The sequence below is a fragment of the Leptodactylus fuscus genome, chromosome 3 (genome assembly GCF_031893055.1).
Source record: "Leptodactylus fuscus isolate aLepFus1 chromosome 3, aLepFus1.hap2, whole genome shotgun sequence".
NCBI classification, from domain to species: domain Eukaryota; kingdom Metazoa; phylum Chordata; class Amphibia; order Anura; family Leptodactylidae; genus Leptodactylus; species Leptodactylus fuscus.
In genome coordinates, this window is record NC_134267.1 from 20,680,420 (window position 1) to 20,704,379 (window position 23,960).

A 23,960-nucleotide genomic window follows, 5' to 3' on the forward strand; every position below is an offset into this window, starting at 1 on the left:
CCTGAACTCAGCCTATGACGGTTTTTTTTATTATTTTTTTGTCTTCCTCTGGATCAACACTGTAAGCTTATAGATTGGCCATGAGAGACCGGTGTCTTTCTTCATTCTTGTGCATTCTAGCCCCGCCATTATTAGGCAGCCCCCCTGTTATCCTGTCAGCACCACCGGACCTCACACTTTCACCTCACGTCCATTTTATCGGCCTCACCAAACACCCACAACACAGGACGGGGGCGGGAGCGTACCACAGCCGCGCCCACTCCACTCGCTTCAGCCAATCACAGCCAAGAGGAAGGCATGAAATGGCTGCCGGTGACCAATCAGAGGCCTTCGCGCCCAGAGTTACTTTTCCGAAGTCGCTGAGCACCGGAGACGTAACCGTTAAGCGGGCGGGACATCCTGACACCGAGCGGAGGAGACGGGGCGTTTACTACGTTTCAGGGGCTACGGTATAATTGGAGAAAACCCGAGGAGGAAGGTAAAGCGGCGGAGCGGGGACACGGGGCTGAGGGGAGAAGTTTGGTTATGCAGCGGGAATGTAATGGCGGCGTCTTCCGGTAGTTTCGGGTGTTGTTGTGAGATGTCAGGTGTGTAGTTGTGGCGTCTGAGGTAAAATCTAGCAATTTCTGAGGAAAAAATAGGCTGTAGTGCCTGCCTGGAGTTAAAGGGGCACTCCAATGTTTACGAGCAGGTTCAGAATGGTCCTAGTCTCACTTTACGGCTTTTATCGGTTTGTTGGTCTCCTCTTGGGTTTGCAATTTTTGTGGAAAAATAGAATGTGATCTCTGCCTTGAATTCTTATAGATGTTAAAGGGGAACGCCAATGCATAGTATTAGACATAGAGGGTAGTGGTCTCGCTTTACGGCTTTTACCACAGCAGGCTTGTTTGGCTGATGACCATGTGGATGTGTTGTGTATAGGAACATTGTGTTACCTCATCACAGTAGGCAATGGATGACATTTGTGATTGGATGCCGTAACCGGGCGTCGTGGTGCAAAAATGGTCACATGCAAAAAAAAAAAAGAAAATTGGTGATTTTTAGCATAAAGTAGAATTTTTTTTTATTTTTTTTTACTTTGATGTCTTCATATTAAGGTGGAGTTTTTTGTCGTTTTTTTTTTTTTTGCACGAGATGTATTTTTATTGCCACCATTTTGGGGTACGTGTAGGTCTCCATTCACACTTGCATCAGATACTGATGCACTGTCTGCCTGAAAAAAACTGCAGCCACCTGCCCATCCCCCTCCCCCTTCTATCCAAGCGATCAGACATTGATAATCTACCTGTGGATAGGCGGTTGGTATCAGAAATGCATATGGACTGGAAAACTCCTTTAAAGGGATCCTATCATTGAAATGTAAATTTTTTGTCCCTAGCACGTAGGAATAGCCCTAAGGCCCCACATGGCGGAAAAGCAGCTTTTTTTTTTGTGGTGGTTTTTTGAGCCAAAACCAAGAATGGTTATAAAAGAAATGGGGAAAATCTAGAAAGTTCTTAGACTTCTCCCTTTTGCTTAATCCACTCCTGGCTTTGGCTCAAAAAAATGCAGCAAATAAAGCTACATTTCAGCAACGTGGGGCTTTAGCCTTAGAAAGGCTATTCGTCTCCTACCTTTAGATGTCTTCTCCGCGCCGCCGCTCCATGGAAATCCCGTTTTTTTTGCCAGTATACAAATGAGTTCCCTCACAGCACTGGGGGCGGGCCCCAGCGCTCAAACAGCACTGGGGGTGTCCCCAATGCTGCGAGAGAACTCTCCAGCTCCGCCTCCATCTTCTTCAGGAACGGTGCCTTCACACGTCTTCTTCTGGGGGTTGGCTTCAAACTTCTAAAGCACAGCCGACTGCACAATTTCAATGTTGTCAAAATTAGTCTAGAACTAGTAAATCTGGCGTTGCATCAAATGATAAATGAGCAAATTTTGTTGTAAATGATGGCAGAAAGTGATGTAATATTGTGTATGTGGGAGGTATCGGGGGTTCTAGGCTACAGCTACATGATGATTGGAAGCTCTTGGGCGATAAAGTGAGATCCCTAGTTTTGGGGACCGTACTTCAATTCTGCTAGAACAATGACAGCTATAGACTTGCGACACCCAGGTCAGATTGTGTCATCACAGGGAATGATTGTGAATGTGGTCGCTTTACAACACGCAAAGACAACTGAAGAAAAAAAAAAACGTTTTCGTGTTTGAGATCAATGTAAGTCGCATCCAACTCACTAGTGTGTGTATGTATGTATATATATATATATATATATATATATATATATATATTATAAAAATCATTTTCTAATGGTAAAATGCAGGTGACTCGGAGCCAAATCACTCCATGCAACACTTGTATGACTATAACGTAATGGCAGACAAGCCTCACACATTGTTAAAGCTGATCTGTAACATTATGCCAGGGCTACAAAGGGACTTTGGCACAAGTTGTGCAACCAAATCATGTGTTACTGAATGTGAGTTGAGTTTTTATATACCGGAATGTTTGTGTATATATATAATTACATATATAGAGCACCTTTTAGTCAAAAAAGAAAAGAAAAAAAAATCAGAGGAGGTGCACTTGTACCTGACTTGTGTTGGTCTGTGCTGACTTGTATGTGACCTTTGACCCAACAATTTAGCAGGTCTGCATTTCAGCAGCTGTCACAGTCTTGACAAACAGCTGCTGTGTAGCCATAGCCCGAACAGGGTATCCGTGTTGGATTAAAGTAAGTCCATCAGTCCTGCCAAAGACTGGGGATAACATGTGAGCAGGCAGCGGCTGCAGGATGAAGGTCGCTAGTAGTAGTCTGACCGGTGACATTGATATGCTGTTACATTGAAATCTAGTGTAAAGTCTACCTGTAGGACATGGGAGGGACATGGTAGGAAAAAGTATGCCACATGGCAGAAAAGTGCGGGGTGATTGAGGAGCACGTCATGTGACTTGTAGCTACGTAACCCCCTATAGACAAGTCATCTTTACATTGTAAGGGCTTACTTAAGTAAACTGAAAGTGGTTGTGGCTGGAAAATACATACAAGCCTGAGAAAAACTTATCCATCCCAATATAAAAAATGTTAGGAGCGTTTTCCTTCAGTTTCTAAGGCTGGAGTCACAATGCTGCGACATATTGGTATTATATGAAGTATATAACAGCGGAAGAAGTAGAATGTGCAGCTGTAATATGCTTTGTATTATATGGGTATATTCTAGTCCTGTTAATACAGTCATTGTGATGATTTTAAAGAGAGTGTGTCACCAGAACCGAGTATATCGACCCAGCCCTTCACATTGATTCAGGTGACCTTAACCTAGCCTAACTTTTTTTTTTTTTTTTTCTTCTTCTTCTTTCTTCTCCATATGTAAATGAGCCCTTTGGTACAATGTGGGAGCTGCAGTTGCTCCAATTCCTTAACCCCTTCCCGACATGCGCCGTAATAGTACGGCGCGTGTCGGGTCTGTAACTATGGCGACCGCCTGGGAGCCGGGCGGCCGTCATAGCCGCCGGGTGTCTACTGCTTTAAGCAGTAGACAACCGGCTCTGATGCCTCCGATCGGTCCCCGGACCGATCGGAGGCATTAACCCCTCCGGCGCTGCTGTCAAAGGCGCCGGAGGCGCCATTTTCCCGGCGGCGCATGGGCGCCGCCATTTTGGCAGGGATCGCCGGCTCCTGGAGCATGCTCCAGGGCCGACCCCCCCCGTTGCCATGACAGCCGGGAGCCTTGTTAAAGGCTCCCAGCCGGTCTGCAAATTCTCTCTTTTGCAGGCTGGTGTATACAGCCTGCAAAAGAGATGATGATTTTTTGCAATGCATTAGCATTGTAATGCATTGCATTAGTGATCAGACCCCCTGGGGTTCAACATCCCTAGGGGGTCTAATAAATGCAAAAAAAAAATATAAAAAAATATAAAAAGTATTAAAAGTTCAAATCACCCCCCTTTCCCTAGAACAAATATAAAAGTAGTTAAAAACTGTGAAACACATACATGTTAGGTATCCGCGCGTCCGAAATCGCCCGCTCTACAAATCTACACAAATATTTTTCCTGTTCGGTAAACGCCGTAGCAGGAAAAATAGTCAAAAGTGCCAAACCGCCGTTTTTTCACTGTTTTAATTCTGATAAAAATTTGAATAAAAAGTGATCAAAGCAATAACATTTCCCGAAAATGGTAGAATTAAAAAGTACACCCGGCCCCGCAAAAAAAGACGCCCTATGCATCCCCGTACACGCACGTATAAAAAAGTTACGGCCGTCGGAATATGGCGACTTTTAGAAAAAAAAAATTTTAACACCGTTTTGGAATTTTTTTTAGGGGTCAAAATGTAAATAAAACCATATAAATTTGGTATCCCTGGAGCCGTACCGAAACACAGAATACAGGGGACATGTCATTTTGGCTGCACAGTGAACGCCGTAAAACCAAAGCCCGTAAGAAAGTCGCAGAAATGCATTTTTTCTTCAAATCCACCCCATTCTGAATTTTTTTCCTGCTTTCCAGTACATTATATAGAATAATTAATGGTGGCATCATGAAGAAAAAATTGTCCCGCAAAAATTAAGACCTCATATGACTCTGGGAGTGGAGAAATAAAAAAGTTATGGGGTTTAGAAGGAGGGGAGTCAAAAACGAAAATCAAAAAATGCCATCGGCGGGAAGGGGTTAAGCAGTAATGACCTCGTTGCTCCAATAAGCTTGTTTGCATATTGAGAAAAAAAAGACGGTATCTCGGCAATGGCGGCATCAAAAGGTGAAACCGCTGCTAGGATGAATCATTCTGGTTGATGCGCCAAATTCTGGTGACACTTTCTCTCTTTATGGGTTTATCCGGGGCCTTTTGTAAATTTACTTCCCGGGTTCTATTTCCTTGTTGGTACCAACTCTTAGTTTTGCAATGAAAACCAGCACAGTATTATGGGGGCTGGTTTTACTATTATAGAGATCTAGTCTGCCAGCCCCCATAATACAGGTAATACCTGTGAATATTGTTCTTTGGTGCTGGTTTCAATCACGTGACCCAAAAGCCTCTAAATAATTAAAGGTTTATTCACATATGACAGATTTGTTGCAGAAAGTTCTTTGACTATAGATCATTACCAAATACCTAAGTGATGCTGTTTTGACAGGTGCGCCTGTAATCCTGCCAGCTCCATTCAGGTACATGGCTAGTTGCCAACATTTCTGCAACAAATCTGTTCTGTGAATATACCTTTACAGCAGCAGACGAAAAGTTAACGGGGCTTTTTTCTGTCAACATTTTAACTGCAGAGAACATTTGATATCTATGGGAAAAACTCCACATCAGGCTGTGCCCGTACCATATGTTACATAGCTGTGCATGGTCACCATATATGCCAAAAGCTTGTGCCCAAGGTGTGATAAAGTGTGTGAACATGGTTTTGTATTCAGGTTTCCTCCTTTGCGTGTGCTGAAATTTTTGATGTTTAGTCTCTGCAGGTGAATCGGGAATGATGATGATAAAAAAAATAAAAAAAAAATCACATTCATTATACTGAGATGGCTTTTGGTGCAGTTGGTTCTCAGAGCAGTATGGAGAGGTATAGCTCTTAGTTCTCAGTATGGAGCGGTATAGCTCTTAGTTCTCGGTATGGAGAGGTATAGTTCTCAGTATGGAGCGGTACAGCTCTTAGTTCTCGGTATGGAGCGGTATAGCTCTTAGTTCTCAGTATGGAGAGGTATAGCTCTTAGTTCTCGGTATGGAGAGGTATAGCTCATAGTTCTCAGTATGGAGCGGTATAGCTCTTAGTTCTCGGTATGGAGAGGTATAGTTCTTAGTATGGAGCGGTATAGCTCTTAGTTCTCAGTATGGAGCGGTATAGCTCATAGTTCTCGGTATGGAGAGGTATAGCTCTTAGTTCTCGGTATGGAGCGGTATAGCTCATAGTTCTCAGTATGGAGAGGTATAGCTCTTAGTTCTCGGTATGGAGAGGTATAGCTCTTAGTTCTCAGTATGGAGAGGTATAGCTCATAGTTCTCAGTATGGAGAGGTATAGCTCATAGTTCTCAGTATGGAGAGGTATAGCTCTTAGTTCTCGGTATGGAGAGGTATAGCTCATAGTTCTCGGTATGGAGAGGTATAGCTCATAGTTCTCGGTATGGAGAGGTATAGCTCATAGTTCTCGGTATGGAGAGGTATAGCTCATAGTTCTCGGTATGGAGAGGTATAGCTCTTAGTTCTCGGTATGGAGAGGTATAGCTCTTAGTTCTCGGTATGGAGCGGTATAGCTCTTAGTTCTCGGTATGGAGCGGTATAGCTCTTAGTTCTCGGTATGGAGAGGTATAGTTCTTAGTATGGAGCGGTATAGCTCTTAGTTCTCAGTATGGAGCGGTATAGCTCATAGTTCTCGGTATGGAGAGGTATAGCTCTTAGTTCTCAGTATGGAGAGGTATAGCTCTTAGTTCTCGGTATGGAGAGGTATAGCTCATAGTTCTCAGTATGGAGAGGTATAGCTCATAGTTCTCGGTATGGAGAGGTATAGCTCTTAGTTCTCGGTATGGAGAGGTATAGCTCTTAGTTCTCGGTATGGAGAGGTATAGCTCTTAGTTCTCGGTATGGAGAGGTATAGCTCTTAGTTCTCGGTATGGAGAGGTATAGCTCTTAGTTCTCGGTATGGAGAGGTATAGCTCTTAGTTCTCGGTATGGAGCGGTATAGCTCTTAGTTCTCGGTATGGAGCGGTATAGCTCTTAGTTCTCGGTATGGAGCGGTATAGCTCTTAGTTCTCGGTATGGAGCGGTATAGCTCTTAGTTCTCGGTATGGAGCGGTATAGCTCTTAGTTCTCGGTATGGAGAGGTATAGCTCTTAGTTCTCGGTATGGAGAGGTATAGTTCTTAGTATGGAGCGGTATAGCTCTTAGTTCTCAGTATGGAGCGGTATAGCTCATAGTTCTCGGTATGGAGAGGTATAGCTCTTAGTTCTCAGTATGGAGAGGTATAGCTCTTAGTTCTCGGTATGGAGAGGTATAGCTCATAGTTCTCGGTATGGAGAGGTATAGCTCATAGTTCTCGGTATGGAGAGGTATAGCTCATAGTTCTCGGTATGGAGAGGTATAGCTCTTAGTTCTCGGTATGGAGAGGTATAGCTCTTAGTTCTCGGTATGGAGAGGTATAGCTCATAGTTCTCGGTATGGAGAGGTATAGCTCATAGTTCTCGGTATGGAGAGGTATAGCTCTTAGTTCTCGGTATGGAGAGGTATAGCTCATAGTTCTCGGTATGGAGAGGTATAGTTCATAGTTCTCGGTATGGAGAGGTATAGCTCATAGTTCTCGGTATGGAGAGGTATAGCTCATAGTTCTCGGTATGGAGAGGTATAGCTCTTAGTTCTCGGTATGGAGAGGTATAGCTCATAGTTCTCGGTATGGAGAGGTATAGCTCATAGTTCTCGGTATGGAGAGGTATAGCTCATAGTTCTCGGTATGGAGAGGTATAGCTCTTAGTTCTCGGTATGGAGAGGTATAGCTCATAGTTCTCGGTATGGAGAGGTATAGCTCATAGTTCTCGGTATGGAGAGGTATAGCTCATAGTTCTCGGTATGGAGAGGTATAGCTCTTAGTTCTCGGTATGGAGAGGTATAGCTCATAGTTCTCGGTATGGAGAGGTATAGCTCATAGTTCTCGGTATGGAGAGGTATAGCTCATAGTTCTCGGTATGGAGAGGTATAGCTCATAGTTCTCGGTATGGAGAGGTATAGCTCATAGTTCTCGGTATGGAGAGGTATAGCTCATAGTTCTCGGTATGGAGAGGTATAGCTCTTAGTTCTCGGTATGGAGAGGTATAGCTCTTACTTCTCGGTATGGAGAGGTATAGCTCTTATTTCCAGCCCTCTTACCCTTTACTGTACGAAGAAACGTGGGTAAGGGCATCTGTGGTCAGTGGTTTCTGTAACTGCCCCATCTTAAGATTGCATAGCTGCAAATATACTGTAATGTATATTTTGATTACTTTCCTTACAGTGAAGACTTGAAGATGCCAAGCCCAAGATATAGTGAAGGCATTACTGCCATGGCCAAATGGCCGGGGAGCAGCCTCTACTTTGAAGTCCAGATTATGTCGTTTGATCCCAAAACGCAGATGTATTCTGTGCTGTTCAAGGATGGGACTGATATGAATCTGAAAGAAAGTGATATCCGGGTGAGCTTCAGTTTTACTTTTTACCTTTTATTACTTTCATCCATTCTCGTTCAGCTCTGTATGTGAATATGCAATGAAGTGGTAAAAGCCCTGAATGCTGTTATTTGTCATGTATAAGAAGGTGCCTTAGCTTGTCTTACTGTGACCTGTGTATTCACACTTACTTTGTTCATGGATGGAATAAAAAACTTTGGATATTCATTTGAGCAGCCTAAGGCCCGGTTCACATCTGTACAGTGGTTTACGTTTGGGGGGTGTCTGCTTGGGAACCCCTGAACAGAAACCTAATCCACCATTAAAAAAAAAATAAAAAATGGCTACCTTAGGAAGCCCGCGAACCGCATAGGCTATAATGGGGTCCGTGCGGTTTCCGCCTGAAAAGGGTGAAAAATGTGGACAGGCAAATGAATGCCTGTACGGAGACCGGGAGCAGATGTGAGCCGAGCCTCACTCATGTAATACATTTTGTGCATGTTATTTCATGTTTGTGTAAGTGTATATAATATGTGTTTTGTTTCATGATAAAGGTGTAGGTTTTGTCTTTCATCTTATGATCTCTGTTTCTAAGGCTGCCTTCATCTCTGCATCGGAGTCTCCATTAGTGTCCACCTTAAATTGCTGGACACAGTTCTGTACAAACGACTTTTTCGTTCAGTTACAGACCACGGACTCCCGTGTGTGTCCGTTATTATAGTGATCTGTCAGGCTATCACAGGTTGTACTAGTATGTTAAATGGTCGGTGTCGTTTAGCTTGTGTTCCTATAATGGCTAATATAATGACTAGCAAATTTCAGTCTTCTCTATTCACCACAAATGACATTTTTCTATGTGCTGAACACTAGGAGAGTCTGTCTAATTTGTAGACTGCGGCCACATGTTGCGGATTTTGCTACTTTTCGTCAAGTCAACACGAAGAATGGGAAATACAAAGAAAGGATTTCTAATTCTCCCTCCTTCTAAATCCACTTGGGCTCTCAAAAGCAGCAGTTATGCAATATGTGGTCTCAGCCTTAAAGAGGACCTTTCATGTCCTCCTGCACATAACGTTTTATATACCTTCAGTGCATTTTTGGCTGCCTTTATTATGTGCCTTTGAGCTGGAGAGATCGGTGTGAGGAACGCCCCCAACTCCTCCTGACACCCCCGCCTGCTTAATTCGTTCATAGACTTGTACTGAATTCAGCGCTCTGTCGGCTGTCTAGCGGTATATAAAACCGCATATGCAAGAGGACATGAAAGGTCCTCTTCAAAGGGATTCTACCACTAAACGCACATTTTTTCTAATTACCACGTTGGAATAGCCTTAAGAAAGGCTATTTGTCTCTTACCTTTAGACGTGGTCTCCGCGGCACCGTTCCTTAGAAATAACCAGTATGCAAATGAGTTCTCCGCAGCAATGAGGGCGGGCCCCAGCACTCAAACAGCGATGGGGGCGTCCCCACTGCTGCCAAAGAACTCACCCGCCCTCATTGCTGCGGAGAACTCATTTGCTTACCGGTTAAAACCGGTATTTCTAAGGAACAGCGCCACGGAGACCACATCTAAAGGTAAGAGACGAATAGCCTTTCTTAAGGCTAATCCGATGTGGTAATTAGAAAAAATGTTGCTTTAGTGGTAGAATCCCTTTAAGGCTAAGGCCCCACATTGCTTCTTTATGTTGCATGCTTGCATGCTTCTTTATGTTGCAGATTCTGTTGCAGTTTTTTTTGAGTCAAGGCCGGGAGTGGATTGAGCAGAAATATAAAAGTGTAAGAACTTCCTATATATTTCTCATTCCTTTTGTAGCCGTTCTTTGCTTTGGCTCAAAAAACTGCAACAAAAAAAACTGTTTCCGCAACGTGGGGCTTCAGCCTAAAGGATTTTCTTTTTTTTTTTTTCAGGCTGTTTGACTTATCCTTAATAGAGATGAGCGAGTAGTATTCGAAACGGCAGTTTCGAATAGCACGCACCCATAGGAATGAACGGACGCAAGCCGGCACGCAGGGGGTTAAGCGGCAGGACGCCGGCCCCGTCTATGTGCTGGCCGGCTCCATTCATTGCTATGGGTGCGTGCTATTCGAAACTGCCGTTTCGAATACTGCTCGCTCATCTCTAATCCTTAAGATAGGTCATGAATTAAAGATCAGCGAGAGTCTGACACTGTTTGTGCTGCCGTTTGAATCTTTTTTTGCAGGAAACGAAAATACAGATTAATCAGCTAAGCAGCAAGGATTCGCTCGCTAGTCATCTGATCAACTGCTGTATTAGACAGGGCTGTTATCTGCTCTGAGTGTTCCTGGGAGTGCTTGTTGTATATAATAGTCCTGACTATTGGACTGTCTAACGTTTAGACTGTAATAAAAATCTGTCCCAGTGTGTGAAACCATCTGTGTACAGGTGTCTGTCTACTAAAACCTGTTTTAACATGATCTAGGATGTGAGCGCTGCTGGTCAATCCTTTTAATTGTTGAGACCAGTGCTGTATAGAGAGATTTCTGCAGATTATGGTGATTTGTTCTCTACACAATTCCAGTTTTAGCTAGCTAGGTCAGTCTTGTGTAAAATGTTGTGGCCACTATGGTGCTAAAATATTAGCAACCTCTGGCAGCTGGAGAGTTAATATTCACAAAGGGAAACTTCTGGTCGGATTCCTTTTTAAGATATTTTGTTTCACAACTTTTTTGTTTGGGTTTTGTATTTACTTACTTGCCCTGGTAATTGACGACTTTCTGTTCTTATGACAGTCCTCGAGTGTTTTCCGACCCAAGAAAGGTTCTGCCTCTCCTTCAAGAAAAAGAAGCCGAAGCAGGACAAGGTCTCGCTCGCCTGCACGTGCAAATTCTCGAGGCCGATCTCCAGGACGTACACCACAAACGCCCCAGAAGTCAACACCGGTTATCAGAGATAGCCGGAAGGGGGATGTTTTAAAGGTTCACCTAACTCCTCTGGTAAAGCCCTTTTCTTATTTGTGTAATTAATTATTCTACTTTTTCTGTGTTTCCATGTGAAATTATAACTTTGACCAAATAGTCTGTTATCGTGTCAGAATTGCATAAGTTATAGGTTGATGGTTCATGATTATGGTGGTGAAGCAGTATATAGTATAGTATGCTTATGCAGGTGTTTCCAAGTGTTCTTTGACAATTTTGGCCCCTCGTTGAGGAACGACGGCACAAAAAGCAGCTGCCTATTACAATAGTGAATGAAGTGCTGTCTAATCCCATCCACACATTAAGTTTACATCCGTGCTCTGGTTTTTTTTTTTTTTTTTTTTTTTTGGGGGGGGGGGGGGGGTCCACCTGGGACCCCCCCACAAACCCCATCATATTCAGTGGGATCTGTCAGACTCTATTGGCGTCTATTGTTCTGGTCCTCTTACTTGAGGACACTGCGACGCTGGTGTGAACCTAGTATCAGGCCTAATGGTGATCTACATTTCTTCTCAGAAACTTCAAGACTTTAATATTGAGAAAACAAATGGAGAATATGTTGTTGCAAGACATACAAAGCTTTTCGAAGACTCGCCAAAGATTCAAGTAGAGGAACAGGTAAGATTAAGTTGCTTTGGAAGTGAATTCAACCGTAACAATGTGCGGCCATAGACGACTGTGGGCAGTTTTTTTGTTCATGTCCGCTAAACCCCAGAGGGCTAATGTCATGTACAATGGCTATTGTGTATCTACTATCCCAAGTGAATTGGTCCTTGTTGATATTTAATTTGTTTTATCAACATTTTATTAAAGTTATTTTTATCTAGTGACATTGACTGCAAGCTGACCTCTTCTCTGGTTTTAGTTCCTAACTTGTCATTACATGTTTAGGCCTCTGCATCTGCTTTCACACTGCTGTAGTATTACAGGTGCTTTGTTTTGGGGGGTTTTTGCACCTATTTTTCCCAATACAACACTTGTACCTCTCAAGGTTCACTAGTCCTGCAGTTTAAGCACCATAGCCTTCTTTAGTGCTCTATTTGGGAGTTTTGGCTCTTACAAGTAATACAAAAAAATGCCCATCTTGTGAAAGATCCCTCTGGATATACGAAGCACCTATTCTAATGGATGTTTCTCTTGGTAAAGGTGGAAGATCTGCAAATAAAAAATGAAAAGGTTTTACGCTACATCCAAAGAAAAGAGTATTTTACAGAATTGGTTAAAAAAGATAGCCGTGAAGAAGTTTTACTCAAACCTGAACACGTTGTGACTGTCGTGCCTTTAGAGAAGCCTGTGGTAGAGTTTGGAGGGGCCGTGGGTAAGTCAGCTTTATGTTCTTGTGAATTAGCTTTACTTTAGGAATCCTAAAATGTCATTGCAAGGCACTCTATGGTAATACGGGTTATTTTCTGTGCTTTAGGTGCGGCTCTCATGATGCTTTCCATGCCCCCTTTTCTCTACTACCTTGTGTATATGTGTAGTCAGAAGGATGCATCGCTGTTGAATTTCTACCCTCACTGGACAGTCAGTGACTTGTGGGATTCTACAGTCTTTGGATATTTTGCTCTCTGGATATTGCTTCTTGCGCTTTTCCACCTTCTTCCCATTGGACCGGTAATGTTCAGCTTGTTAAGGAATATTTATCCGCATAATTTATAGATATACTTGTCCTGAATAGTATCCAATGACTATGGGCAGTGTCTGCATGCAGTTTTCCTGAGCATATGTTGTTTAAATTATCTCCAGTAAAACCTCAGTTTTCAATGGACCCAGTGGGTGTTGGGCTCTCACCCTGATGTTTCCTGTTGCCGGCGCTTCCTCGCAGCCAGCTGATCCTGCTTAGTTATTGCAGCTGTAACACATAGCAAGATGGATAAGAGCAGAGATGTACTACAGGGGGGAGAAGTGTTCCTCCATATTCAGAATAGAATTGAGGAGGGGGGGGGGGGGTCAGACAGCAACACCCCCACTTCATTCATTTCACTGGGATAGTCAGAAATGGCCAAGGACGGACACAAAAATGTCTTCACTATGTCCATTTACAGCAGGATATGACTGGTTTAGAAGCATTTTTGGTGGTGGTCGGTTCCCTTTATGATTTGACAAGTCTGCTCGAGTTATCTGCTTATGTTTTCTCCAATACTGCAACACTCGGTTTGACTACACTTGTCCTATATAAAACATGGCTGAAACGAACTTGGTAAGGGCTCGTTCACATCTGTGCCCAGGTGTCCGTTCTGCAGGTTTCCGTTTCCTGCATAAAACAGAGCAGGAGATGGAAACCTGTAGGAGTCTTTCTCACCCATTCTTTTGAATGGGTGAGAAAAATGTGCTGCGGTGAGCGTTTTGCTCTCTCTGTCGCAAAACCGTTTTTTTAAATGCGGACACAGTCGGACATGCAGTACTCTGTGTCTGGATTAAAAAATTCGGTTTTGCGGCGGAGAGCATAAAACGCTCACGGCCAGACCCGGTCTGTGCTTTCCGTCTTCTGGCATGCAGAAGACGGAAAGCACAGAACGGGGAGTAGAACGCAGGTGTGAACCTAGCGTAATCTGTGATCTGCTCTACACATTGTCCAGTAAATCGTGGCAATAGTTTCTTGGTCCCAGAATTAAAATGTTTTTTCTTTCATAGATTGCACATGGCGCTCCGACTGCAAACGGGAAGAGACTGAGCTACAGGCTCAATGGTAAGTCAACATCAGAATTACTGAGGAAATAATAGGCCTTTATTAAAATTGTCCTTATTGCCCAGTATTTGTCAGCAGCTTCTCCAGTAACATAGGACTGCAGGGCAGAGTGACCAAAGCCTTATAGAGGGAAAATCACTTTTTTTTTTTTTTTTTCCCTTCCAGGTCTGCTTTCCCTGTTTTTGGTCAGTGTACTTACAGCTGTGGTATTATACCAAGGAATAAGCCTTATTTATGTGTACAAACACCTTCATCAATTTGCCGCTGCCGCCACTCTCCTCTCTGTGGTTCTAAGTTTCTATGTGTTTCTACGCTCAAGGAAATCCTCTCAGGAAGACCTGTCTGCCGCAGGGAAGTCTGGTAGGTGTTATGACCTTTCGTAGACAAATTTCTGATTTCTCCTATGACAGGTCAGCCACCTTGACACCCCAGCTGCTGTAAAAATACAATTCCCAGCTTGCAGACTTGTTCAGTTGAGGTTAAAGTCCCATAGAAGTGACTTGATGGTGCTGAGAATTGTAGTTTTGTAGCGTTTAGAAAAAGATGCAAGTTCAAGCAATGACTGGGACCCCCGCCTTGTGGTGATTGTGGAATAGTCAATGATTCTAGGGAATATGGCGCTTCATGTTAAGCATTATTTTGTTTTTAATTGGCTTTTTTTTTTTCCATAAATTTTTAATCTATTTTTCAGGGAATTTCATCTACAAGTTTTTTATGGGCAGAGAATTAAACCCTCATATTGGCAAGTTTGACATAAAATTTTTCTGTGCCGTTCATGCAGCGTTGATCGGATGGGTAAGGGGTTTTGTTTTTTATTATAATATTACAGTTTCACTTTTAGTAATTTCTATGCTATTTATATATTTCTAGAGACCTGTAGAAATTTTCCTTAGTGCAGTCTCATAGTATATACACAAGGGGGCAGAAATGGTGTCACAAAAAAAACGTAGATGGAGGCCCCAGACCCCCTATAAATGTTCTTAAACCTTGTGCTTCACCTTCTAGAAATCAGTGTGTTCACTGAGACACACGCAAATAGCTTGTCCTAAGGAAAACATTAGAGATGAGTGATTCCAAACGGCAGTTTCGAATAGCACGCACCCATAGGAATGAATGGCCGCTTCCATTCATTCCTTTTTTTTTTTTTTTTTTTTTTTTTTTAATGTAGATTGTGAGCCCCACATAGAGCTCACAATGTAAATTTTTTTCCCTATCAGTATGTCTTTTTGGAATATGGGATGGAAATCCATGCAAACACGGGGAGAACATACAAACTCATTGCAGATGGTTTTTTTGCCCTTGGTGGGATTTGAACACCAGGTCCCAGCGCTGCAAGGCTACAGTGCTAACCACTGAGACACCGTGTGGCCTCGTGCTTCCATTCATTCCTGTGGGGGTGCGTGCTATTCGAAACTGCCGTTTGGAGTAGTACTCGCTCATCTCCAGAAAACCTTCTTAGTAACTTCCATAAAAAGGAACCATACAGGAAGACGTCCATACTGTGAGAAGGAAATGCGGATGGTTCTTCAGATATTTGCTTGAGCATACAATAAAGACCATTGCAGGGCTATGCTGTAAAATCAGATGATCAGTCCTGTAGACAAATGATTCCCCAATGTTGTTGAAGCAGGACCCCATTTTAGACGAGCAAAAGAAAGTCCGCTATATTCAGCCTGCGTCATGCTTTTCAGCTGTATACTGCCGAGGTTCTACTGCTTCTCCGTTCACACATGCTTCACGCGCACGCACACATACACCTCTGCTACCTCCAGGTTGTTCCCCACATACTCGGCCTGCTACATCTGTTTCCCCTCACACACTCTGCTCCATGTTTACCGACCTCCTACACACTCGGCCCTGCTGCTTCTATAGTTCCCTGCTCACTAAGCACTGCTATCTCTGTACAGCCCTGCTCAGCTCTTTTTTTGGTACATGAACCTTCTGTACAAGCTCCACCCCTGCATGTGAGTGGTCGCATAACTGTGACATCATCAAAGGTCATTTTGCAGTGACTGCCAATTGATTTTGTTTGCATTTTGGAGTCCTTCCGTTTGAAAAAAGAAATTTCTGAACTTGGCTCAGTGACTTTTAATAAAGCGGTAGGAACCTGTGCAGAATATTGTGATTGCATTAGCACTGAGTGTTGAGGATGATTTACTTTAATTTTACTTTACTTGGATTTTCAGTACATCTTGAACAAACGTGTTTAGATTAGTTGTCCAATAAAAAGAATAATTCAGGTTTGTTGGCTCTGTCCCTACTCTCAGATCCTTCTCTTGTAGATCTGAGAGATTTGCAGAATTGGATTCTCAGTATATAGGCTGAATTTACCGCAGTAAGAAAAGGTTTCCTGCTTGTAAATTTCCTCTAAAATGGGAGGAACTGCTTTAATCACATTAAATTTGGCTTTGTACGCTTCTGTTTTTCTCCACTTTCAGGTTTTCATCAACTTCATAATGCTCTTGGCTGAAATGCACATTCAGAAGTTGGAGAGGCCGTCCCCATCAATGATCTTGGTGAACGCTTTCCAGCTCTTGTATGTTCTCCACGCTCTTTGGCATCAGGTAACTGGTTTTAGCGCAGTCTTGCTCATTACAAAATCAGAAATTGCTCAAGAAATTAGATTTTTCATGGTATGTGTGCACACCAGAGGGAACGGTTGAGCTGGACTTTGTGCATCTCGGTGCTCTATGATGCTGTGAGTTCCAGCAGACGACAAGTTTCTCTCATGCTGTAAACAAGTACTTGAAGATGTTTAGATGCTGCTGGGACCTGCCATTGCTTAGACCTGTTTTTGTGTTTTTAGGAAAGTATGTTAACGTCTCTGGATATTGCCCATGAAGGGTTTGGCTTTATGCTGGCATTCGGTAACCTGGTGTGGGTTCCCTTTGCTTACTCTCTGCAAGCCACGTATCTGGTCCTGCATCCGGTAGAGATTTCTTGGGCAGTCCTTGGAGCTATTCTGGCAATGAACAGTAAGTCTGAATCCTCTCGAAATGTTCCTCCATGTTTGGCGGCAGTTTTTCAACATATGAGCCTTCCTAAAGATAGATCTCACTCATTATATTTCCATGTAGCAGTACTGCATTTGGGGTAGAATTGTAGCATCTGTGTTTAAAGGAATATTTTTTCGGATGGGTCATAAACATTAGATGTGTGAGAGTCCGAAACTCCACCAATGAGATTTCTGAAAATACTTCAGCATAGGGACTGGCATTGTGGCCTCTTCACTGCTTCGAGTACACTGCTGTACATTGTGTAGTGGCTATTGTTGGTATTGCAGCTTATCACACTTTAATTCCCCATACAGTCCTGATACACAGTAATGCTCTGTTAGGCTTTTCCCTGCTTTATAGTGCATCTTACAGTCTGAAAAAATACAAAAAGTCCTACAAAATCTCTTTACCTTCACTTTAGACCTTATTTGAATGTATACGTAAGACTTTAGAAGATTTTTACATCTTTGTTTTATTTTATTTTTTTTCAAAGCTCTTGGTTATATCATCTTCCGAAGTGCAAACAACCAGAAGAATGCCTTTAGGAAAAATCCATTGAATCCCAGACTTTCTTGTAAGTCGTCTTCTGTCTTAAAGTTCATGAACCTGTTTTCACTGCATTTGTACTCATACGCCTTTGTGTCTCTGCAGACCTGAAGAGTCTCCCAACAACATGCGGCTCCCCGCTCCTCGTCTCTGGTTGGTGGGGATTTGTACGCCATCCAAACTACTTGGGTGATATAATCATGGCCTGGGCCTGGTGTCTGCCCTGTGGTAAGGATCCTTATACACAATACCTATTGCAGCATCATGTTAGTTAATAGTAATTACATTATGTTGTTGTGCAATGCAGTGTAAGTTGCGTATCTGTTTTTAATGGGGTTATGGCACAAAACCTCTTCATCATCCATACCAAATATAGGCCTCAGATGATTTTCCCTGTCACGCGTAGAGACTATAGGCAATGTACTGCAATACAAAAGTATTGCAGTACATTGATCTGGGGATCACGAGAGTTTCAGGTTCAAGTCCCTTTTTGACAGTAAGAGAAAAAGTAGAAATAATCCTTTAGAGCTTAAAGGGGTTGTCCCATAACAAGGATCCTATCTATACTGCTTCTTAATGTGGATTTAAGACTTTTCCTAAATACATTGCGGTAGGGAATATGGCAGACAGTGGGGAGGAAGTTGGGGAAAACAAGTGAGGCAAGAGAAGGGGGGGCAGAGGGATGTAGAGAGGTAAAGGGGCAGTACAACTGCCCCCAATAGGGTCTAGAGAGGTTGAGCGCAGGTCGGGGTGGGACTACAGTAGCGCAGTAGAGTCTACCAAGCTATGTGGGGTTGTGGTAGGCTTCAGAGGCCGCTTGTAAAAGGGTGAGGATAGGAACTAGCAACCAACACAGCCCAATGATGAGGCAACAGAGAGAGAGGTTGGGGGGGGGGGGACACACAATTATAAGGCATATGAGTTAAACAGGGCGAGACAATAATACAGAAAATGGTAAGAGTCATAGTCCTATTGAAGTAATAAAACCAAACAGTTCAAAAGGTGGAAATCTCCTGCTGAGAGGCTTCTCAGGTTAGGAGGATCTTGGACAGAAAGAGTCTCCGTCTACAGGGAGAGCGGGGATGTAGAGGAGAGTCTACTCCGGCTGTCTGCGCAATCGCTGGATATCGAGAAAGGAGTGATGGCCTCAGTTCCGACAGCAGCTGCTCCAGGCGGGTCCGGAAACCTGAAATTGTAGATGTTTGACATGGAACTCCCAGAAATGTGTATAAAGGGTAATCCAAACATTATCTGTACCCCAAAATGGTGGCAACTAAAGTGGAACGGAAAATATGAAATGTGAAAACTTGGCCTAACCTTAATGACCAAACTACCCTGTGTCCTTAAACGGTTATTTTTCTTCCTTTCTTGTAGGTTTTACCAATGTTTTGCCCTATTTCTATGGATTCTTTCTGACCGGTCTTCTCCTCCATCGAGTGAGCAGAGTGGAGCACCTGTGTAGACTGAAGTATGGTCGCGACTGGGACAAATACTGCCATCTAGTGCCGTATCGTATATTCCCATATGTTTACTAGAAAAGAAAATGTAAAAAAAAAAAAAAATATCTATATATTTTAAGGTTTTTATTGCTGAAGCCGTTTGTAAATGTTTCATATTTTGTATATGATGTCTTAAAGTTATTTTTTTACGCACATGGATACGATGCTTTACCGTTATCTTATTTTGCTGTTTGTACATTTGCTTATGTGTCATAACTTGTATTCTAAAGGATAATTTGGTAGGAAAGATGAACCCCCCCCCAAAAAAAACTGTATTAGCTGCAAACACAGACCATTTACAGGAGTTATTTACCAGGGTGATCCCAAGGGAACAACAGTCCCTTCTACAATGGCTCGCCGTAATTTTTGGGTATCGAGTATAGGATGAACATGGATTATGGTGAAAATTGTCAAAGTAAAAAATGAGTCAGCTTTGCCTAGTGGAGCCAAAATGTTCTCTGTTCTATGTTCTCTGTAGCACTGTTTCCCAATCTTTAGCTGTCCAGGTCGTGATGAGAGCCACAGACAGAGGAATATTGTTATAATGTCTCTAGGTATTTTGTAGCCTAACAGCCCTTATATGCATATTTTGCACTTCCAGTATGTAATTCATTTGCTATGCACTCGGCTATCACAGCTTTTTACTTGTATTTTTGGTATGGGCAGCTCATAGATAAGGTTAAAAATGTGTAATGCATGTGCATGCAAATATGTTATTATAGTATTAGTTTAGGGAACGTCCCAACAATGGCGGTAAGGGCAGGTTCACACCTGTGTCTAGTCTCCGCTTTGCAGGTTTCCATCTTCTGCCCAAGAAACTGGACAGGAGATGGAAACCAGCAGTCAGTTTTCAAACCCATTCACTTGAATGAGTTTGCAAAGTGTCTGGCCGTGGGCGTCTTCTGCTTCTCCGCGGTGAAACCGTTTCTTTTTAACCAGACACAAAGTCAGACATGCAGGACTTTGTGCCCAGTAAAAAAACAAAACAAAAAAGAAACGGTTTCACCGCGGAGACCAGAAGACGCTCACAGGCGGACACTGACTGCCGGGTTTCCGTTTCCTGTTCAGTTTCTCAGATAGAAGACAGAAACCCATGACCAGGCGCAGGTGTGAACCCGCCCTAAGGCTGTGTATGTTCTGGGTTCGTGTCTGACCGAGCACAGACCACATGTGAATGATCCTGGTGTGCTGCCCGGACCTCCCTGGACCCATTTCAGTCACTGCCTTAAGTGAGCCCAGCCTGCAAAACGCACTGGTATAGGACCTGAGTTTTCTTCCCTGAGCTCACAGCTGCATATAGAATACATAGACGTGTGTATGATGCCATAGGAACAAATAGTTCAGTGCGTTAGATGTGAAAAACATGGCTAACACACTGACAAAGTGATAGTCGTACACGTAGCCAGAGATGCCTTGTCCTGGGATTTGCGATGTTCCTGGCTTGTGATATGAGCGATTTATAATCCGCATTTACAGAATTTGTTCTTCGTGCAACTTGAGTAGAGCTCCCTGGACACCCCTGCTGTGTATTACACAGTCGTACCATACGTGTGCAAATCCTGTGTACACAACAGGAGAAATCTCATCAGGTTGCAGAATTTTGCCTCAAATTTTATCCATCGCAGCAGAAATCTAGCGAAATCTGTAAAGCTTAATTTTTGAAAAGGAAAATCCCTGCGCTCGTGGCTTATACTTACCGGACAGCTTTGGCTTTGATGTGTCATGAAGTTTTCATTTTAAATTGTTCTGTTTTGACATGGAATTCTGGGCAAAAAGTGAAAGTGTTTTTTGACCAATCCTGTGGAGTATAAGGATACGTTTACATGGGTGGGAATAAAAGAGGAGTTTGTGGTGGACTTCGGCCTCAACCTCCGCTGACTAGGCTCAGATATGGGGATCAAGTACATAAAATAGTCTTTCGATATCGAGCTTCATAGCATCGGCCAAATGCAACATTTTACAATTTTTGCCAAGAGTTTCACAAAGTTGTTTAGAACTACTGGGCCTTATAATAGAAGTTGACAAGCAATGATATCGTTGCAAGTATTGTCATTTTCCAAAGCTGTGAGATGCAACTGGTTTTTAATTTCTATTGTTTAATAATTTAATGTTAATCTCTTGTTCAACCGCTAAAATTGGAATATGTTTTCAGCTGCAAATTCTGACACGTATATTTAGGCAGCCCCGCTCCCCCACAAAATATTAGAAAGGTCCATGATGTCAGTTGTAGTGCAGATATCCCTCGCCCCCAGTGGTTATATTTGTGGTCCTCAGCAGTGTCATGTGACCTTTACTATCATGTAGCTAACAGGCCAGAGAGTAAAAATGTTTGCGGGAGTCTTTGTGAAATCTGGAGGGTTTTAGTCCCGTCCTCTTAGTATTAGTCACATGTTGTTACTTACCCGGCTATTTCTGTGAGTAGAGCTGGCCATGGACACAGAGATAAACGGCCAAGTTCAGCATCCGCCATAACGTAAGAGCGAGGACGGATCTTTTGCGCAGCTTTACAACCGAACTCCTCTGATGATGATCAGAAATTTTTGGAGAATTTTTTTTTTTTTTTTTTTTCTTCAGGTTTGCTTTAAATCATTTTCTGTTGTGTTGTGTGGTCTGATTGTTACCGATGGAGAACAATTTGGCAATCTCAATGTAAATGACTTACAATTTTATAGCTTCTGTTTTTGTGTGTGCCTGTATCCGACACAACATTTTTCTCAGTTTTAGGCCCATTGTAGCTTGTTCTCAGGTAAGTAGGCATTGTCACTGCAGAGATGGGAGTAACTGTTCACAATTCCTGACCACCAGGGCAGTATTTACTTTCCGCTCTTTCCTTAACTCCCACAGAAGTGTGCGATAGATACGGAAACAGGCGAATGGTGCACCTGTGTACTGTGTCCTTAACTTGTATAGAAGTGCATAGGATTCATGGAAACCCTGCAGCACAGATGAACTGCAGTACCCTGGTAGATCAGCATCACTCGCCTGGTTCTGTAATTCCTGCCCTACTGGTCAGGACTTGCACAGCAATTTGTTCCTGTCTCAACAGCGATTTGTCAAGATGGAAACAACACATTAAGCCTATGTTCACATCTATGCTGGATGTACATCCGAAGCAGAGCCATCAGAAATCGCTCCAAGTTCAACTTTTCCATCTGGAAAAATAGCATGAACGGAGCACAAAACAACCCATGTGGTTTTTCTGTTCCTTCAGACTAGAAGAATAGAGATGAAAGCAAAGATGTGAATGTAGCGTTTGGTAGATGTTTCAGCTAGTTGTCTTGACCCCTTTCTGTACATAGGCAACTCAACCCAGTGTGCATTATATTTAATTGGGATGGGGGGAATAAGCAGCTGCCAGACACCTATGGTGGTGGCATAGATCTCCTCGAAACAAAGGATGTTGAATCATCCATCTAACTTTCCTACAACAGCAGAGATTGAGGACAGATGGACCCCCCCCCCCCCCAATACACATTAGCTGATAGGTCTGCCCCACCGAAATCAACTGGTTCAGCCAACAATCCCCTAATGTGTACGGGCCCCTGTTCAGTCAACAATCCCCTAATGTGTACGGGCCCCTGTAGGTGCTCTTAGTTTAGCTATAGTCCCAGACTTCTATTTCTCAGGTTGTCTTTGCACAGTTTACTTCAGTGATCCTCCTTTTACGAAAACTGCCTAACCATAGGAACCAATCAGAGCACAGCGTTCATGTCGTACACTGCTCTGTGATAGGTTGTTGTGGCTCTCGGGGCCAGAAATGGGGTTCAAAATGTGCAAAGTAAAGAAGAAGAAGAAGAAGAAGAAAAATGCAGATTCTATTTGTATCTTTACTAATCTGCATAGAAGATGTGACGGCAATGTCCGGAAGTGCGGCCTATTGAGATGAGCAAGTAGTATTTGATCGAATACCTCGCTCCCATAGGAATGCGTGTAAGCGGCCGAACACCAAGGGGTTAAGCGCAGTGAATATTCGGTGCGCTTAACCCCTTGGTGTTTGGCCGCTTACACGCATTCCTATAGGAGTGAGGTATTCGTTTGAATACTATTCGTTCATCTCTAGCGCCTATTCTACCTCTAATCTCTACAATGTTGAACTCTGATGATAACCTGTGTATTTTTATAAACTTTACATTTTATAACCCGGGTGCGGTAGATTTCCCGGTGCCTTCTGTGTTCAGTACAGATCCAGCACATTGTGCCTCACCTGCCACATAGCAATGTGTTCACCAGAAATGATCTTCTGATGTTACAACCAGCAGGGCGGCGACGGTCCTGACCGCCGTATCCGGGAGCACTGGTTGTGTACAAATGTGATATGTGAACGGGAAGATGTGAATAAGTTTATTCTGTGTTTTATAAGCTTTCTGGATTTTAGTAAATAAATGTGTAATAAGTTCTGCAGCTTTCTAACATCGTCTGGTCAGACGCGGGAGTGAGAGAAAAAATACACCAAAAATACAGACCAAAAGCTCTTACATAGGGGAGTCTCCTACATTAGTATCGAATGTACACCAGCCTTAATAAAGGCCCCGACTGGCGCAGAGTCCGGTGGATTTATAAGGCTCCGGCCTCTTCATAAATCAGATATATGCCGTGCGCCAGCGAGGAACTAGAGCACACGTCTGTTTTTAACTTTCACGATGTGGCTGAGAAATCCCATTCACTGACAGCAAGCAGGGATCTTGACATAAATGTTAGAAACTTGCAGCTTTTGTTTTATTATTATTATTGTATAATGCTTATTGTCTTTACCACAACCAGCGCTATAGCATGAGTATGCCATAAATGTATGGCTGGTGGTCACTAAGACGAAAGGGCTGCGGCCTCTTCAGCTCTTCTCAGGGGGAAGAGATTGGCGCTTTATACTCTATGGACTGACCCGGGTGTCTAAGTAATGTTGTTTGTAGTCAGTAGGAGCTGAAGAGACGACAACTGCAAAGAGTAGCAGCCCCTGAGGTTTAGCAGCAACAATCCTAATTCATATCCCATTAATGTGTTTGAACCTTATTGTTTGTTAAATTTTCTCAAAACTTGGAAACTCTTCTTAAATACGGAATAAGTTCCATTGATATTTTCTCTGTGATGTCTACAGCCGTTAATGTTTATTTTTTTTATACCAATTGTTGGATTCTATTTGCTAAGCATTAAATGTTTTCACAGATGTTCCTAATAAAATG

The 23,960-nt window shown here is 42.9% G+C and overlaps 1 protein-coding gene across 1 annotated transcript; it reads left to right on the top strand.

Moving 5' to 3' along the window:
- Positions 1-348: 348 nt before the first annotated feature.
- LBR (lamin B receptor) lies at positions 349-22,377 on the top strand. Its single transcript, XM_075267124.1, has 14 exons — positions 349-478; positions 7,966-8,143; positions 10,868-11,071; positions 11,570-11,671; positions 12,200-12,371; positions 12,474-12,667; positions 13,688-13,742; positions 13,908-14,102; positions 14,434-14,537; positions 16,181-16,306; positions 16,549-16,717; positions 17,232-17,312; positions 17,390-17,512; positions 18,659-22,377. Exons 2-14 carry the CDS (start codon positions 7,979-7,981, stop codon positions 18,817-18,819), a joined length of 1,851 nt encoding a protein of 616 aa, XP_075123225.1. The 5' UTR covers positions 349-478; positions 7,966-7,978; the 3' UTR covers positions 18,820-22,377.
- Positions 22,378-23,960: the final 1,583 nt, after the last annotated feature.

Bases quoted from the DNA above. Each gene is read 5' to 3' on its own strand.
- LBR (XM_075267124.1), top strand. From the start codon at position 7,979: ATGCCAAGCCCAAGATATAGTGAAGGCATTACTGCCATGGCCAAATGG. The intron at 13,743-13,907 runs GTAAGTCAACAT...TTTCCCTTCCAG, and splicing joins ACTGAGCTACAGGCTCAATG to GTCTGCTTTCCCTGTTTTTG. The intron at 17,513-18,658 runs GTAAGGATCCTT...CCTTTCTTGTAG, and splicing joins GGCCTGGTGTCTGCCCTGTG to GTTTTACCAATGTTTTGCCC.